This window comes from Struthio camelus, chromosome 16, assembly GCF_040807025.1.
Source record: "Struthio camelus isolate bStrCam1 chromosome 16, bStrCam1.hap1, whole genome shotgun sequence".
Taxonomy (NCBI): Eukaryota; Metazoa; Chordata; class Aves; order Struthioniformes; family Struthionidae; genus Struthio; species Struthio camelus.
The window spans coordinates 18,324,986-18,342,456 of NC_090957.1; the positions used below are offsets into that span (position 1 = coordinate 18,324,986).

The 17,471-nt window shown below is 40.7% G+C and overlaps 1 protein-coding gene across 1 annotated transcript in view; it reads left to right on the forward strand.

Annotated features, from left to right (window-relative positions):
• The first annotated feature begins 7,886 nt into the window (after window positions 1-7,886).
• Window positions 7,887-17,471, forward strand: part of PPM1E (protein phosphatase, Mg2+/Mn2+ dependent 1E) — a 71,919-nt gene continuing 62,334 nt past the window's right edge. Inside the window, exon 1 of the mRNA XM_068909307.1 lies at window positions 7,887-8,340. Within this exon, the coding sequence (XP_068765408.1) occupies window positions 7,985-8,340 (356 nt within the window). The 5' untranslated portion in view covers window positions 7,887-7,984. The remainder of the gene's footprint in view (window positions 8,341-17,471) is intronic.

The following is a 17,471-nucleotide window of genomic DNA, read 5'->3' on the forward strand; positions in this document are numbered from 1 at the left end:
CTGTATCCAGAACAAAATAGCTTGTTTAGACTGATGCTTGAATCCCAGTTTTCTGAAGTGCAAGAACTTTTAACTATCACGCTGAGTTCAGTATTACTGGATATTGTACTGACAACGTTTGCTTGTTGTGGTGACAAAGTAGCTTCCTACACAACAAGGATACAGTAACTACCACAGGACTTGGCAAGAAGAAAATACTGTGGTTATGATACACTTCTTCTCAAGCCCAGAATCATGCTTCGAAACTCTTTAGTCTGGCATGAGAAAATAACAATTTATCTCTTCCTGATTCCAAGGGTTCTCTGCCTTTTCCATTATGAAATACTGAGAAACCAACTAGCTTCCAATCAGAATAAATTTAAGAAAATATGGAGAGGAAATAGTTTTAGTTAAAGGTGTAAAGTTGTAGCCAAAGTTCAAGTTACACAATCAAACTGTCTTGTACTGAAGTCAATTACAAACTGATGGACTAATGCGGAAGGAGGCTCAGCTGCTAACCTGAATGTGGAATATAGTACTGAGAACAAATATTTAAAATATAATATACATGCCTCTGTTGAATTAAAATTGTTCTTCCTAGGATTATTTTGGGAGATTTATTCTAAGGCACTTCATGGATTAATGACAAAGGCAAAATCCTTATTTCCTGCCTTTTTAACTCTACCCTTTTTCTGAAAGGAAGAAGATATGCAAGCTGGAAGGATAAGTCATTGTGTTCCAGCTTGATGGAAGAGATTGTCTTACTATGCTCAGGATCATAATTACTTAGAAAGACACTTTAAGCAATATTACACTGCTTTAACATATTCTAATTCTATATAAAATATGTTTTATCAAGTTATCAAGTATGGTATGATGTTCTTTTGTTCCAAGACAGAGTACCTTGAGGGAAATTACACAAATAGAGCACTTATATTGCACTAACACAAATATTACAACACAATACATAAGGGAAATAATGTTTCTCTTTAGAGGACTAGAACAAGGGAAGATAACTTGTGGTTCTCAACCAGCTGGAATGTAACCGCCCCACCAGGACTGTGCTTCAGGGCTGGCAGGTTGGTGCGGCGGCCTCGGAGCAGCATGAGTGCCTGGCTGTAGGAGAACATGAGCCAACGAGTGCTGAGGCTGCCAGCGTCTTGGGGCTGCTGAGCTGCCTGCTCAGTCCTCCTGTGCGTGCCAGTCCTCCCCTCAACTCTGGGAGCCAGTGCCAACTGCTACTTCCTCCTGGAGATCCCTCGCCCCAGATCCCCAAGGTATGTACCAATGTATTGTGGCTTCTAGCCATATAATGATTTTGGATGATTAGGGTCAGGAAAGTTGGCTTTCCTCTGCTAGTGCAAGATTTCTGCATTGATGCTCTGTACTAAAGAATGAAATCACCAGGAACTGGCCCTCTTCCCAGTATTGAATTTCACCCACAAATGTACCCACTATTAAACTGTAAACTACTATCTTGCTTCCTACAAGCAAGGAATATTTGTACAATATCGCTGATCTATTTAATAGAGATGCTAAGCTCTACATGGCTGTAGCTAAATCTGTAGAAATTATAACTGGTATTGAAAGCAATAGTTATAAGCAATTAAAAGGTTGGATTATATGTTGAAAGGGTGCATAGAAAAGTATATATTTCACTAAAGTCATTCTTCAGGAATTAAAGCTAACACTGGTCATTTTATTAAACAAAAAAAGTGCTATTTGCCATTGTTTTAAGTGGAGCCGGAGAAGCATCAGGAGATATATATATATGTGTGTGTGTATATATATATATATATATATATATATATATAACACATTTTAGTTTTAAACAATGAGAAGGGGGAAAGTTTAAAATATAAAATATCTAGTAATGTATATAGGGAAGTAAAAAGGAAACTCTACAGAATTCAAGAAATAGCTGTAACAAGACCTAGATATTTTTCTCAAAGTCTCTAGACATGTTTGAATATGAGCTTAGTTTGGTATTTCACATTATTTTTTAGTTTTAAATGAACAATATGTGTACTTCTAATGCTCTTAACTTATTTAGTGTGAACCACTTCAATTTTAGCAACAAAGTTACAGCTACTCTTGCTTAGTGGTTCTTTTTGTTCATGTGCATGTTGCATATTTTGGACTGAAGAACAAGTTGCCTCTATAGTACAGAAATTATGCCTATAAAATATAGCATATCAACATGAGATTATAACAGCTTGTCACATCTTTTTTCACTATCATGGTTTAGTACAGTTTCATCTGGTAAACGTTTTTGGAACACATTACATATCAGGGTATATTAATCTCCTTTAAACAGTCATTCATTTATCAATTTATTCTGCATTTTATAATAGACCTAAATTTCTGTGGCTAATGCACAGAATACGTGACTGTCCAAACGAAGTAAACATCAGCTGCATATATATTTTAATATCTGTGTTGCTGAATCCTACCATTCTATTTGATCTCTACTCTGGATACTACTTTTATAACATAAATGCTGTAATAGTCTGGACACAACAGTTGGTTTTTGGCACTCATGTAAATGACTTTTTCCTCCCTTTTTTCCCTCTTTTTTTAATAAAGAGACATTTCTAAGTAGGTGACTCTAAAATTCAAGGTCTTGTGACTGGAGCAGGATATCACAGAATCGGGATCTAATCTACAGTAATATGATGAACAAATCGTTTAAAGTAAGTCTGTGGAAGAACCAATATATTTTTTTAAATCCCACTAGGCATCTGTCCTAACAAAGCTAGCTTAAACTTTGTTCTCACTTTTGGACGAACTTCACCCCCCCATCTCCAAAGGGCAGAACATGCACACACCATTAAATCCCCAGAACAAAGCATAAATGGGATTTAAAAGGTATACAGGCCTTTTACTGTCTCCTCTGAACAAAAGCAAACTTTGTGCTTATGAATCGCAGTAGTGCTATATTCATGCAGTATGGTACTGTAAGATTTCAGCCTCGGATGAAACATGTTACAAAAATGGAAAGTACAGAGGAAGGGCCTGGCACAGTAACACAGCCAGCAAGCTCTGTTATTTGCTGATATCCAGGAGGTCTGTACCCCTCATCTCCGTTTAGCACTGAAAGGAAATTATGATAACAAGTAGTGACTGATTGCTGAAGTGGATCAGCCTTAAAGAGAAGTTATTTGACTCTGGTGTGTGCCTGCTTGCAGGATGATCTCATGATTTGACAACATCCAGGCTACATTAGTAAGTGTTATGTGGTCAGCTGTGTTTTGCTGAGACAATCCCATGGGCACTAATCTACAGACACACTTCAATCTGTCAGTCAAAGATTTCATGACATAACAAACATCATCTTTGCCTTTATTAAAGGGAAATAAGGTACATTGTGCTATATCTGATTTTGCAGTATTCCAGACCCGTTTTGTCATTTCGAAGGGCCAGTTTCTCACAGTACTTCTTTTCGCTAGTTCTGTCTTCCATATACTTTTCTGCAACAGATTTCCGAATCTAACTAAATAGTCATGGACTGACATCCTCTTTCTCACTACTGCTATTCATAGGACCCCCTTTCCTAAACATGGGTCTGAATGGAAGGTTGCAAATGGAAGTTTCCTTTGGAATGGGTTTGGAAGTTTCCATGACAGCTGGAAGTGGGATTCAGGCCCGAAATCTTTTGTTCTGCAATGGATGTGGATATTTCAGAGTAATCTTTGAATATGAAATTTGAAAAGCTGTCTTAGCCTCAAAAATCATGAAAGACAGAGAGAAAGAAAGAAAGATATGGACTTTGGTGTTTAGGAACATCCTAATAGAGTACTTACGATGGTAAAGGAGCCAATCAAACCATGGTGACAGTAGTTACTGTGCTTTTAAAACTGCAGTTGAAAAAAGATTGAACCTAAGATAACTACCTGGAGCTCGATACAGCTTATAAACAAGAGCCTTTTCACTGTATTCCTTTCAAATTCTTGCTGACCTTAGTCTCAAATAATTATTTTAGTGGAGTAGAAGAATAGTTGTCTCATTGAATTTTAAGAACTATAACAAAAATATAGACTATGGGCCGCTCTTGTAGGGTGTTAGACATTCATATGTTTTTGAGAGTTATCAACAACTACATATTGATGTATTCATTTCATATTCACAAGGTGACCAATATTGATTATATGAACAATAATTTTAATATTTTTCAACAGTATATTACAAGCATCGTACCATATATTAGCCCACATACCGCACCACAGGAAATTCAACAGTAGAAGTGCCTTCAAAATGAGAACAGCCAAAGGCTTGGAAATACTCGCTTTTATGGTGGTTTCATCTGGCCAGGAAAACAAAACTAAAATTACTTCTGGTTGATTGCAAAAGCCCCTACTTTTTAAAGAGATCACTTCAGAAAAGCAATTTGTTTACCATTAGGTTTTCTCATTTTACTCTTTTGTGTAGTATCAGAAAGTATAACATAGGAATATTAAAGTATTGCCAGACGCTTCTTAATGCCCCTACAATTTTTCAGCTCATCAGTGTACAAGAACTAGTTCCAAAGGTTAAAAACATTTATAAACCACTTCATCTTGCACTCCACACAATTCAGGTCACCTCCCCAAGGCCTGCTCAAATCCTGCTTATTCCTCACCAGCAAAATGAGAAAGAAGAAGACGACATATTTTTAAGGTTAAAATAAAAAAAAAAATTTCCAACACAATCTTGTAAAATCTTTTTTTTTTTAATTTCATGAAGCCAAAAAAGATACAAACACCTGTGTTTCCATCTCAAGTCAGGTGGAAGCCTCTATTTTGTCTCTATTTGACAATGTGTTGCAAGCCAATCATTTCAGACTCAAAACGTTATGAATTGTGAATCTATTGCATACACCTAACCTTATCACATAAAAACCATTCATACTGCTGTTACCCAGCAATCTAGAATGCATCAAAGCATTCTAAATTTAACTTCCAGAGTTAATAAACACTAAAAAAAAAAAAATCAAAGTAGTACCAAACATGCCTCTTATAGATTAGTGCTTTACTTGATAATAAATTGTATGTAGAGTCTCCTTTTCTGGACAGCAGTAAAATATCAGTGTGGCTACCTTCTGTGGTAATTGCCCACCCCACTGTCTCCACATAGTGAACCAATAGCAGGTTCCTGGCTGCTTAACTTAGCCGTACCACCCACAGTTACCATATGTTCTATGTTGCAGGTTAATAAGAATGGTTTTTCACCTTCCCTCCCAGAAACAAATGTCACCATGGCTTACAGCCATAAGGTCTTTATTTAATATTGAAGCAAAATAATAGTAACTTGACAGTAGTGCCAAAACATGACAAAGTATCCTGAGTACAAAGTTCTACTCTATTTCATTTTAATTAGTGTCCTTTGCAATTAGACAACTGATGAAAAGCGCATGGGGACTGCCAAGATGAATCAAGGACATCTGGTAACTTTAGCATTTCAGTATGAAACAGAGCAGGTATTACTCTGATAATCTTTTGTGCTGTTTAAAACAACTCAGAAATATACTATTTATACAATTAATAAACATTTAAGAACGAGACTACCTAAATGCTTTTTTGAATTTTTTTCTGGATAGCCTTAGCTGATATTTGTCATACAATATGAAGCTGCTCATGCATCTTTTGGAAGTAACTGCTACTTCCCTAAGATATTGTACTAATAGGAATTTTCTGAATTGAGATCACAATGCACTAAGATTATCAGGATTCTAGTTTCTTAGAAACTGCAAGTATTTCTGGACTGCTACTGAAAAATGACTAATGTTGAACTTAAAACTCCTTTTTGGATGCTTACATTGATATGCATTCTCTTGAGGCTTCTGACTCACTGATGATGCAGTACACACAAACTTAAAAAAGAAAAACAAAACCCAGGAATGATATCATCAACTGCAACTATGAGCTATCTCTTCAGAAAGCACTGTTACTTTTCTACCCCTCAAGCCATCCTGACATTCTTAAATAAATGAATGTTAAATTGAAAGTGTATAAATGATACACTGAAAAAAATTACTTAGAGACAGATACTTTCAGGAGAAGCTATGCAATTTTGTATCACTTTAATAGCTTTTGTTTGTGAAAGACTAAGACCAACTGTGAGAATCACATTTTCAGCTCTTGTGGCTTTTACATATTCACAAGATTGCAATATGATCAGTCAATGCAGTTGCCGGAAATATTCTAAAATTAGTTTGGCTCTGAAATAATAATCCACCAAACAAAAGACAGATTTACAGCAGCACCTGACATGCAGAGGTAATTACTACAATGCAGATAACAACAGGTTCCAGCAAGCTACTGTTCTTATTACAATCCGTTAAAAATTGAGAATATTTTTGCATGTGAGACTTGTAATTTGGCTATTTTTCAAGGTCTATCTGACATTAAGGATATCATTCTCTCCCATGTGTACAAGCTGTTTTAAATGGGTGACAGTAATACCTGTTCATTGTTGATATTTATGGACCTGATAGCTCTGAAAATAGCTTTTCAGTAGCAATGAATAAAATAAACTAAAATGCTTTTCACAAATGGGAGACATTTATTAGACAGCAGCAGAATCAACTATGCTTTGTCCCCCACTGACTAATCATAACTTTTGAGTTTCATTCAGCCTAACATCTTCAGCTACTTATGTAATCTCATTTGCCAGAACATTTAATGCAGAGATATAACATATACATTTATGACTTCATATTGCTGTTCATATGTCAATCCTGAGAACAGCTAAACGTCAGAAATGTTGTTGCTAAGTGTTGGAAATCAATAGATATGACCTCGAAGCTCCCCTTCCTAGAAACATGAGGAACTATTTCAAAAAGTAAGATTTGAGAGGCTGTGTGTGTGTGGGGGGGGGGGGGGGCCTCTCAGCCTAATGAGGTTCAGCTGAATTTTTCTTCCGATTTCAGTGTACTTAGTCTGGACCCCACAAAACAGTCCCACCAAGGCATTAGGTCATTTTGGGGTCCGTGGCAGCCTTTAGCTGCACGTGCAACAGCAACGAGTTTCCAGAGGGGACTTTTTGCTGAAATACTATGTATTTAATTGCACGTTTGCCTCGTGCTAATCCATTCGGGTTTCCAAAGCGTTCTTAGGAGGCTTGGTCTGCGGCGGTAAGGCCGGGGCTGCCAGCTCCGAGAGGTAATTATGCTCGGCACGCCACAGAGCCAAGCCGGGCTGCCCTCGGCCGTGGCAACGGCGCTCAGTTTACCCTCCTGCCCTGTCCTAGCAGCGGCAGGAGAGACCACGCACAAGACACTGGCGCCGGAAATGATGAACACAAGGGAAATCCTGAGGCAGAGATTAGGTAATAGGGAATTTGCTCTCAGGTTTCCTTCGGGTTCCTGTGAGGAACCTACGCGTCTGGCTGCCTTCGCATGACTCATCACGTCAGTACGACTGTCAGCCTGCCCCCCCACCTGCCTGCGGCTCCCCTCTCCTCCCTTCGCGGCCTCCTTCCTTCCCCCGCCGCGGATTTATTTTCTCACCCCCTGGGCACGTCCCGGCCCGCCGCCGCAGCCGCCCCCTCAGCGCGGCCGCGTCCCGACCCGCCTCAGGCCGCCGCCGCAGACTCCTCAGCGCCGGCCGTTGAGGCGCCCGCCCCCCCCCTCAGCGCCGGCCGTTGAGGCGCGCGCCGCCCCCCCACCCAGCGCCGGCCGTTGAGGCGCGCGCCGCCCCCCCACCCAGCGCCGGCCGTTGAGGCGCGCGCCGCCCCCCCACCCAGCGCCGGCCGTTGAGGCGCGTGTCCCACCTCCCCCAGCGCCGGCCGTTGAGGCGCGCGCCGCCCCCCCCACCCAGCGCCGGCCGTTGAGGCGCGTGTCCCACCCCCTCGCCAGCGCCGGCCGTTGGGGCGCGCGCCGCCCCCTTCCCCCCCCCCCACCCCGCGGCGTGCACGGGCTCGGCTGCTCGGGAGCGCGCGCGCAGGGCGGGCGGCTGGCCGGCGGCGGGCGGGAGCTCTCTGCGGGCGCAGTGCTGATCGGCCGGCGGACAGCCGGGAATGCGAAGCAATGGCCGCGGGCGGCTCGGGAAGTAGCAGCGGCGGCGGCAGCGCGGAGGAGAAGAGCTACCGCCGCTTCCTCGAGCTTTTCTTGGGCGAGTTCCGCGGGCCCTTCGGGGCAGAGCCGGCGCCGGCTCCCCCGCCCGCCGCTGCCGACGCCGACGCCGCGGCTGACGAGGACCCCGGGGCAGAAGGAGAAGCGGGAACGGCCGGGGAGGCGTTGGAGGGCGACGCTGGGGACTCTCAGCCGCCCACCCCGCCGCCGCCGCCGCTGCCGCCGCTGCCCCGGCCGCTCTCGGAGTACATCACGGAGGAGGAGGTGGAGGGCGAGTGCCTGGACCTTTGCCTGCAGCAGCTCTACAAGTAGTGAGTGCCGGGCTGAGGGGAGCGGGGGGCAGGCTGTGGGGCTGAGGGGAGGCGGAGGCAAAGGTGTGCGGCTGAGGGGACCTTCTGTGTGGGGCTGAGGGGACCCCCATGCAGGGGGCGAGGTCAGGGTGTGGGGCTGAGGGGACCCCCCCCCTTCCACGCAGGGGGCGAGGGCAGGGTGCGGGGTTGAGGGGACCCCCCCCTTCCACGCAGGGGGCGAGGGCAGGGTGTGGGGCTGAGGGGACCCCCCCCTTCCACGCAGGGGGCGAGGGCAGGGTGTGGGGCTGAGGGGACCCCCCCCCTTCCACGCAGGGGGCGAGGGCAGGGTGTGGGGCTGAGGGGACCCCCCCCTTCCACGCAGGGGGCGAGGGCAGGGTGTGGGGTTGAGGGACCCCCCCCTTCCACGCAGGGGGCGAGGGCAGGGTGTGGGGTTGAGGGACCCCCCCCTTCCACGCAGGGGGCGAGGGCAGGGTGCGGGGCTGAGGACCCCCCCCCTTCCACGCAGGGGGCGAGGGCAGGGTGCGGGGCTGAGGACCCCCCCCTCCTTCCACGCAGGGGGCGAGGGCAGGGTGCGGGGCTGAGGGGACCCCCCCCCTTCCACGCAGGGGGCGAGGGCAGGGTGCGGGGCTGAGGACCCCCCCCCTTCCACGCAGGGGGCGAGGGCAGGGTGCGGGGCTGAGGGGACCCCCCCCTTCCACGCAGGGGGCGAGGGCAGGGTGTGGGGCTGAGGGGACCCCCCCCTTCCACGCAGGGGGCGAGGGCAGGGTGTGGGGCTGAGGGGACCCCCCCCCTTCCACGCAGGGGGCGAGGGCAGGGTGTGGGGCTGAGGGGACCCCCCCCTTCCACGCAGGGGGCGAGGGCAGGGTGCGGGGTTGAGGCGAGGGCAGGGTGCCTGGGGAGGGGAAGGTCCCCGAGACAAGGAGTTGAAGGCTTTAGTGGTGCTGAGCGGCTCAGGATGAAAACCCTTCTCCGTGTCCTGATTCCCCCTTCCCAAAACACGCCCCTGCGCTCTCCCTCCCCTCTCGCTGGGACGGGGAGCGACGAAGCGAAGGGAACAGACAAGGGAGAGCCGTGAGCATCCATCTGGAGAGCAGCTTGCTCGGGGAGGAATAGTGGTGGGGGAAATGTCTCACGCTCTGGTGCCAAAGCAGGAGGGGGCTTGGCCGTGGTTGATTGTATCGAGGCTTGAAATTGAAATGTTCCCTGCATGAGGATTTGTAAATGGGGAAACCTCTGCCAAGAAATAAAGAGAGGGAGAACAAGGAGAAAGGCAAGAGAGGCACCACCCCCTTCCCCCCCCCCCCCCCATAATCAAGAGAACTGCACCATGCTTTTACCTATCAGGAGGAAAGAGGAGTAGGAAGCCTTAGGAGAAAGCTCTCCATGATCATGGGGCTATTTCTGCTGTCAGCCGGGGGAAGCCAGCTATGGTGTGTTCTGTACAGAGGCAGTTTCCAGATCTGTGCTTTCTAAAAGGCTGGTGCATAAAGAGGAAACAGATGGGATCTATTCCCAGTGTGAAAAGTCTGTGGACTGAAACCTAAAGATCAGTTACCAGTGCTTTGTACTGCGCGCAGCTTTGGCTTTGAAGGCTTGAAATAGAAATGGTTGTTAGTGGCATTTCTTCAGGAACCTTTTAAAACTGATGCCACAGGAGGAGACAAATGAACCTGTGAAAATATGCATGGCACACCGGGGAGCTTTTTGCCATTGAGCTGATAATTGTAATGAGAGGTGTTACTCTGTCTCAAAAATAAATAAATAAAGAATCGGGTTTTACAACTGCACGATCTATTTCTATTCAATTCTAATCTGCCCTCTGCATTTGTGGTTGATAGGGACAACACAATGGTAGCTGTAAAGGACAAAGCTCTCCTATTCACACATGCTCACCCTGCCACATTTAGAAAGTCTTTCTCTTGAGCATAGCAGCAAATTCATAGGATGTGATAGGGAGCATAGTGACAAGTCTCTTACATATATTTGGATTTTTTTTGTTTGCTTTTAACAGATTTGTAAAATCAAAAGTCAAATTAGTTTCAATAAAGTTTTAGGCATAGAATAGATTCTTTCAAAGTATTTTTTAAAGTATATCAAATGATTTTGAGCTTGATTTTTACTCTCTCTCATTTTTTTTCTTTCTTTTTTTCCCTTCTTCTCTCCTCTTTGCATGCTCCCGTACCCCCAAGACAGGCAAACTTAGATTTCCTAGTATCTGAGGCCCTTCCTCATGGATGAAATTAGGTAAAGACATTTTGAGAGGATTCTGTATATAGGGATAGCTCTTGTCTGATATATTTTTTTCAGCCTTTATAGAAATCTTTTGAGGGTTACTGAATGAAGTGTTTCCTTATTTTTATTTCTGGTGAAACAAATGCAGATTTCCTTTGATAGACACCTATGTTATGAAGCAAAAGGTGGCATCTGTCTTCCAATTAAGGGAGCGGAGGAACATGCTGGAAGAAAATTATTGCTTTCCAAAAGGCTTAAATATTTTATTTGTTAGTGTTTAAAAATGCATTTTCAAATAGTAAATTAATGTCTTTTAACTAAAGATTTATTGACATTGATTTATATCTCACTAGTTAAATATTTTAAAATGTTTCAAAGAATTACCTTTTGCAGTTAACAGCTTAAAGGCCAAATCTAATAACTTTTAGTACCATGAACTAAACCGAATGGCTTTTGCTTGAGTGATAATGCACTATGAGGTAAGTGCGAGTATATAAACATGGTCTACAGGTGTAAGTATTGTATTGTTAATACGTTATCCAGTCACCAAAGAACCCTAAAACTTATAATGCTATAAAACTGACAAAAGTAAAATGACTCTCCCCCTTTGTAGCTAAGGGTTCAATTTATCAGGTGACTCCAGAGATGAGAAACTTTATTCATGTAAGTAAAGCTACACTTGTGCCAAATGGTTGTGACAGTGTTAGAAAAATGTGCCTGTGAAAACTCACGTGAAGAGGAATGTTTTATTGGTATGTTATTAGCAAGGAAGGGTATATTGTGAAGGCATATTTTCTGTAACTGTATATTAGTCAAATGACTGGTTTGCAGTAGATGTAGCAAGCAGATAAAACTCATTACTGTGAAAAATCCAACAGCTGTTTTTCAGCTATTTTAAGCATACTGCTTTAGTTCTTTTTGAGGGAAGCAAGACTATCTCATAAATAAAGACATATTGCCAATCATGGAAAAAAATATATGCCATTGTATATATCAGCATCAAAAGAGTTCCTATTTATGAAGCTTTCCTGTTATTTTCCAGAAGACTCATATTCCCCTTTGAGGTTTCCAGTTCCTGGTTTCCTTCTAGAGACAGCATGTGCTTGGAAAATTAGATTAATGTGATCTTTATATCTATTTAAATGCCACAAAATGTGTACTGTATGTTTTCTCAATGAGCCACAACAGAATGAAACTGATCAATAGGAGGTGTGAGAAGGTATGAAAGAACCTAAAAAGAATAATTTTAAGCAACTGCATTGGAACATTGCTGATAGCTTGAGAGTTTATTTTGTGATTATCTGTATCTTTTACACAGTTTCTATATAGAAACAAATATATTAAGGACTCAGTCCTGCATCAGTCGAATGTAAGACCCCATTGTTTTCTTCCACTGAGTCAGGCGTAGACCTCATTTCTGACTTATTTTAATTGTAGAAGTTACTAACTCAATTTAACAAACTTACAGATGTTGATCTAGTCCTCCTCCTACTAATACTTTTATTAAATTTAATGTATTTAAAAAGCTGGTTCTTGATAAGACATTTGAAAAACTAACCAACAAAGTTGTGTTTGTGAAGGGAGAAGAGAGCCAGATGGAGGAAAACAAAAGAACGCCAGATTGTTCTGTGCTCAGTGAGGTTATTGACAAGATTTTACTGGAATTTTATAGTGAAAGATAACACTTCTAAAAAATGTCCTTTTTTTAAAAGAAAATATCTAATTGGAGATTTTAATCTCTAATAAAAAAACCTAGTTTTGATTCTAGGATGTGCAGCTACTAAGAGGTGTGTGAGATGTGCCTTCATAGAATACTTAAATAACACACTCCTAGCAGCTGGGTCACTGAGAGGAACAAATTTATCTTGCTGTCACAGTTTTTTCAGTACAGACGAAATAATTAAGAAAAATCCAGTTGGATATCGTTCTGCACGTATCTTGCCTTTTTGCCTCCATCTCAAGCTTTGCTGGGAATAAATATAGTCACCATCACTTGTAGATTCAGGTTTATTTTCAGTGTGTTTGATGGTGCAGATTTTGCTTTTAAATATTTATTCAAAAACACTTTTAGTGAATTTAAAGTAGGCCTATTTCTTCAGTCACAAGAGTTGCCAAAGACTATATTATAAAAATCTAAATTTTATGCCACCTTCAAAGCTTAACTAAGGTGCTGATGACCAAATAATTATTTTGAGGACTTCAGAAATCTTTCTGTAATGCAGAGCATGAAAAGAAAAAACTTACAAGCGTGGCCTATTTAGATTCCTTTGCAGAATACTATGCAACATTCCAGAATATGATAGTCCTCAAGTTTAGAATTAAAAAAATGCAAGGTTTCATTTTAAAAATCTCACTTAACTTTTTTTTTTTTTGTAAAGAGAAGAGATATTTTTATTTAGGTTTGAGTAATCCTCGCAGACTCACTGTGAGAAAATGAAGAAAGGCAATATAGACTCAACCTTTTAATATTGGACTTATGTGCAGATAGTAAATGAAAGTGACTTTTTTCCCCTCTCAACTTGCAGTTTTAATTTAAAATGGAAGAACTTTTTGTGGTATTCTTATATAAGCAGGAGTCTTTTTCATGAAAATGAATATTCTGCCTGCTGTCTCCATCGTTTATGACTGAAAACACTGTGGCTTCTCCCCTTAAAAAGCAGATGTGCATTTTTGTAACCTGCTTTCTTAATCACTGTTTCATGAAAGCTTGCATTGTTGTCACTGTCTGTAAAGTAAAATTCACGTGTTATCCTGTATTGGCTTTTTTAATATTATAGAATAGACTGTGATGTTTTACTGCTTTATTTTTTTATAGTGTCTTACCACCTATTCTATTGATTGCAATCTGAAAACCTCTATAGGAAATATGACAATGTTATTTGCCATCTTTAACTGTTTAGCACAAAGGCTGTCAAAAAAAAAACCCCATCCTTTTCAAGTTGATACTTGTTTCATCTTCCTTTGTGTGGTTTTACAATGGAAGCAATGATGGTATTGGCATATGTTCACAGTAAACAACTTAAGTAGATATTGGTTGCATCTCTTTTGGGAAATTTCTAATGGTTAAGAACTGTGACAGAGACCATTAGATTCCCCTTTCCCATCTCCCTAACTCTGATGATTTGGTTCCACACCTTAGCTTTGCTGCTTCACTGGATCCCCCTCCAAGATCAGGAATCTCTTCCTGAGGGTAGGTTTTGAGCTGGCGGCTGCTAGGCGTGTGCTGAGATTTGCGTTGTAAGGTGTAGAACTGTGTAGGTGTGGTTGGCTGTTACTGTTATCCTCAGATTTGAGGGATTTTGGTCCTAGAACCCCTGATGCTTTTGTATAGAGAAATTCCAAATAATCTGAGAGAAGTATATGGAGAAAATTAAGAGATCTTTAGAATTGTTATTAATTCTTTCTTACTCTTTGAAAGAAGCTGCTATTACCTACTATGACATTCAATTCATAAATTGGATGATGGAAGTGTGGCATTCAGAGATAGGCACGTTTCATAAACTTTAGACTGGAAATCATTATAATCTACCAATAGGTGACATTTGGTGGTGATCACTTTCAAAACTCAACGGCTAGTTTACACAGATTCTTGAAGTTGCTTTCAAGGCATCTTCAGTTCATGTTCCCACTCACTTAAAAATACTGAATCAAATCAGATATTTTGATACTCCTTTAAAAAAGGATTATTGGCTAAAATGAGCTATTGAAATTCCAGATATATGCTTTGACTATTGTATGTAGTGATATTTCAAAACTTCTTACTAATTTATGATTAACAGGACGATGCGTTTTTCAAGTGCCATGGTAACAACGCTTAAAAGTCACTTTGTGTTGCTTTTAAAAAAACCTCATTCTTAGTAAACAACTTATGGGAATATAATCATTCCAGTGAATTTTTCTAATGGTACAGCAAAGAAAAATAATTTTGTGAGGTGCTTTTTCACATTGAGATTTTTTCTTATCCAAGAGTAATTTGCATAGATCCTATTACTCCCAGCAAAGTTGTTAGATTTTGCATGGATATTGATTGAAAAATTAGACCTGCCTTAATGCCTTCTTTTTGGACCTTATTTAACCATTGTTGAAACTAGTTTGGGTTATCAAGAAGCAATGTATTTATATGACTGCGTCTAATAAAATTTATATGTAATTTGTTACTTCTTATTTATAAAACACCTGAAAACCTTTCACTAACCAAAATCTTACCACACATACAGACTTTTGACTCCATCTTTTGGATGTGATGAGGACATTAGACTTAATTCCTTTACAGAGATTGCTTAATAAGTTTTAGAAGTTTAACCTTTTGTCCGTGTAAAAGCCCAGACAGTTGCGTTCTAATTGTATTCTTCCTACATAAACTATGCTTGCAGTTACACTTTGATACACTGCTCTTTTTCACATAAACACTTTCGGAATGTTTCTCTGTGTTATTAAAAACAAATTTCAAATAATTTTAAAATAATATTTTTAATTCTTCCGCAAAAATTCTGCTTTTTTTCACAAAGAACTCTTTGCATAGGATACTCCTATCCTTAAAATTCCTTACTGTATTTGCCTTTAACAATGGGAGAGTATTTCTCTACCTGCACTTCGAAGAAATAATATTCTGCTCAATTGTGGTTCTTGTCATAGAAGATGTAAAAACATATATATGTGTTTCTTGATGTTGATGTTCTACTTTCAGTTTGCTTTGCACTATATTAATAGATGCTTCAGTGTCCCGATTGACTGTTCTGTCAGTATGCTTTTATTTTATCTTATTTTATTTTTTGCTAAACTGCTTACATGATCACAGGACATGTAGTACACAGATAATGAGAACACTATTTATTCCTATGTTTGATGCAACTGTTAAATGATCACTGGCAGTTTTTGGTTTGTTTGTTTTGGGTTTTTTTTTTTTGTGCATGCTGATTTTCTCCTAGGAAGTATTTTACTGGCTAGGGAAGATATGTGAAAAATGAGATAAAATGGAATTAGGGCTTTAAATCGTCAGATGTTTTTTGAACCACGCTGCAAGTTTGTCTTATGCAATGCAATCATGATTACGTAATGCAGATGGATATAAAAATAAATGTGTCCTGGACAATATGTGTCCATGACATGTTAGTAACCTATGATATGCTACTGAACTATAAATGGTCATTGCTACATATCATAATATAGTACCCTATTTCTGATTTAGCTGAAACCAACTGCCAAGTAAATATTTTAGTTTTTGTTATTATAACATATTTAGTGATTATACAGAATGAATGCAGATTGTAGGCTTGTTTTACAGAAACATTTCTGCTGTGCTTTTGTACTTTATTAGGAGGAAGAAACATCACCCATTTCTAAAAAGGCACTTCATAAAGAAGTAATCATCAGAGTCATAAATTAGAACTGCAAGGCAAATAGCTGCCCTTGGGTACTTCAATAATTAATACTGAAGTTAAATGAGTTAACTAGATTGCAGGATTACCTCAGTTTATGTTTATATTGGATGGAAAACAGCTGAAGGCAACTAGTGATTGAGTAACTGAACCAACGTTTTAAGCTCTGCTACTACTCATCTGTGAACTCTGCACGTAATCAGTGGAAAAGTTTATTTTTTGTGTTAGAGTAGGATTAAGTTGAATGTTAAATTTTGATCACAAGAAAAATGTGCTTGTTTGCAGAGAAGTCTAAACTGGGAAACACATGCATTTTCTTGTAGCTGTAATCACAATAAAAGGAATATTGTGTTAATTGGGTAAAATTGTGGGCAGCTCCTTAAAGCTCACTTTCTCAGATAATATTATTTTGAAGATATTTTTGCTGGCCTCTTATGATCCGGTAAAGTCTGTTAAATTGTACCTACCAGTTTTCAAGTTTAGTTTAGTGTTAGTTTGCAATACAGAATTTGACTACCTTCTTGCATTTGTGAATTTTTTTTTTATTAATAAGCTCTGTACTTCCATCATAACTAAAAATAGAAGCAGCCTATAAACATAGGGACTGGCATTTTAACTCCTTGGCAATGTCTCTAGGGCTGTTGCTTTCACCTCAGGCTGTGACCTTCTTATTGCGGTTCAGCATTCTGAAATGAGTGTGGTAAGTTATTCTTCATTAGTGTTAGGAAAAGTGTACTCTATACATTACATCAGATTTTGGGGATTATTCTTTCCCTTTCAGTCTTAACTTGAAATTATAGATGGCCAAAAATCCTCCATCCTCTATTTTAGACTTTAACAAATAGCTACATTTTTTCTTTTTCTATTTCTCAACAGAGAAAATACTAGTTAACTAAACTTCATTTTTCCAAATGTGGCAGCTCTGCATGCAATGAGCTTTTGCTGCATTAGCCGTTGTTTGTTACCAGAGCTGCAGTTCTTACCAGGAGTTTAATTAGATGGTAATGGTAATAAAATTCATAATGCTAATTACCTCTTTAAAATAAGGTATTTTGTTTATTAGTTTATAATACATCCCCTGAAAATCAGGGGAAACATTATTCAGTTCCTATTGAAATCTGTGGGCTCAGTTGAAGATGGTGGCAAAATATCTTGGACTTGCATTAAAAAATAGGAATTTTTGTCTTATGTTATATATGTAGGTAAGTGTGTGTGACTGGAGTGTTAAACACATTAAACTAAAGCTTTTATCAGCTTTTATTATAAGTAATGTCATTGTATTTAAAAGGTCTAATCGTTGTGGCTGAGGCACAAATCTGACTGAATGCAGGTGTTCATATATGAAGGTCCCTGTCTCAGAGAGTTTACTCTCTCAGCTCTTATTACCAGTTTCTTCTTAAAAGCTGTGGAAAACCTTAAGAGATAGGTGATGAGAAGTCAGAAGCTCTATATTTCTAGAGATTACCAGAAACGCACTATTGTTCAGTGGATGGGTATGCTTTTAGAATACTAGTGCTCTGA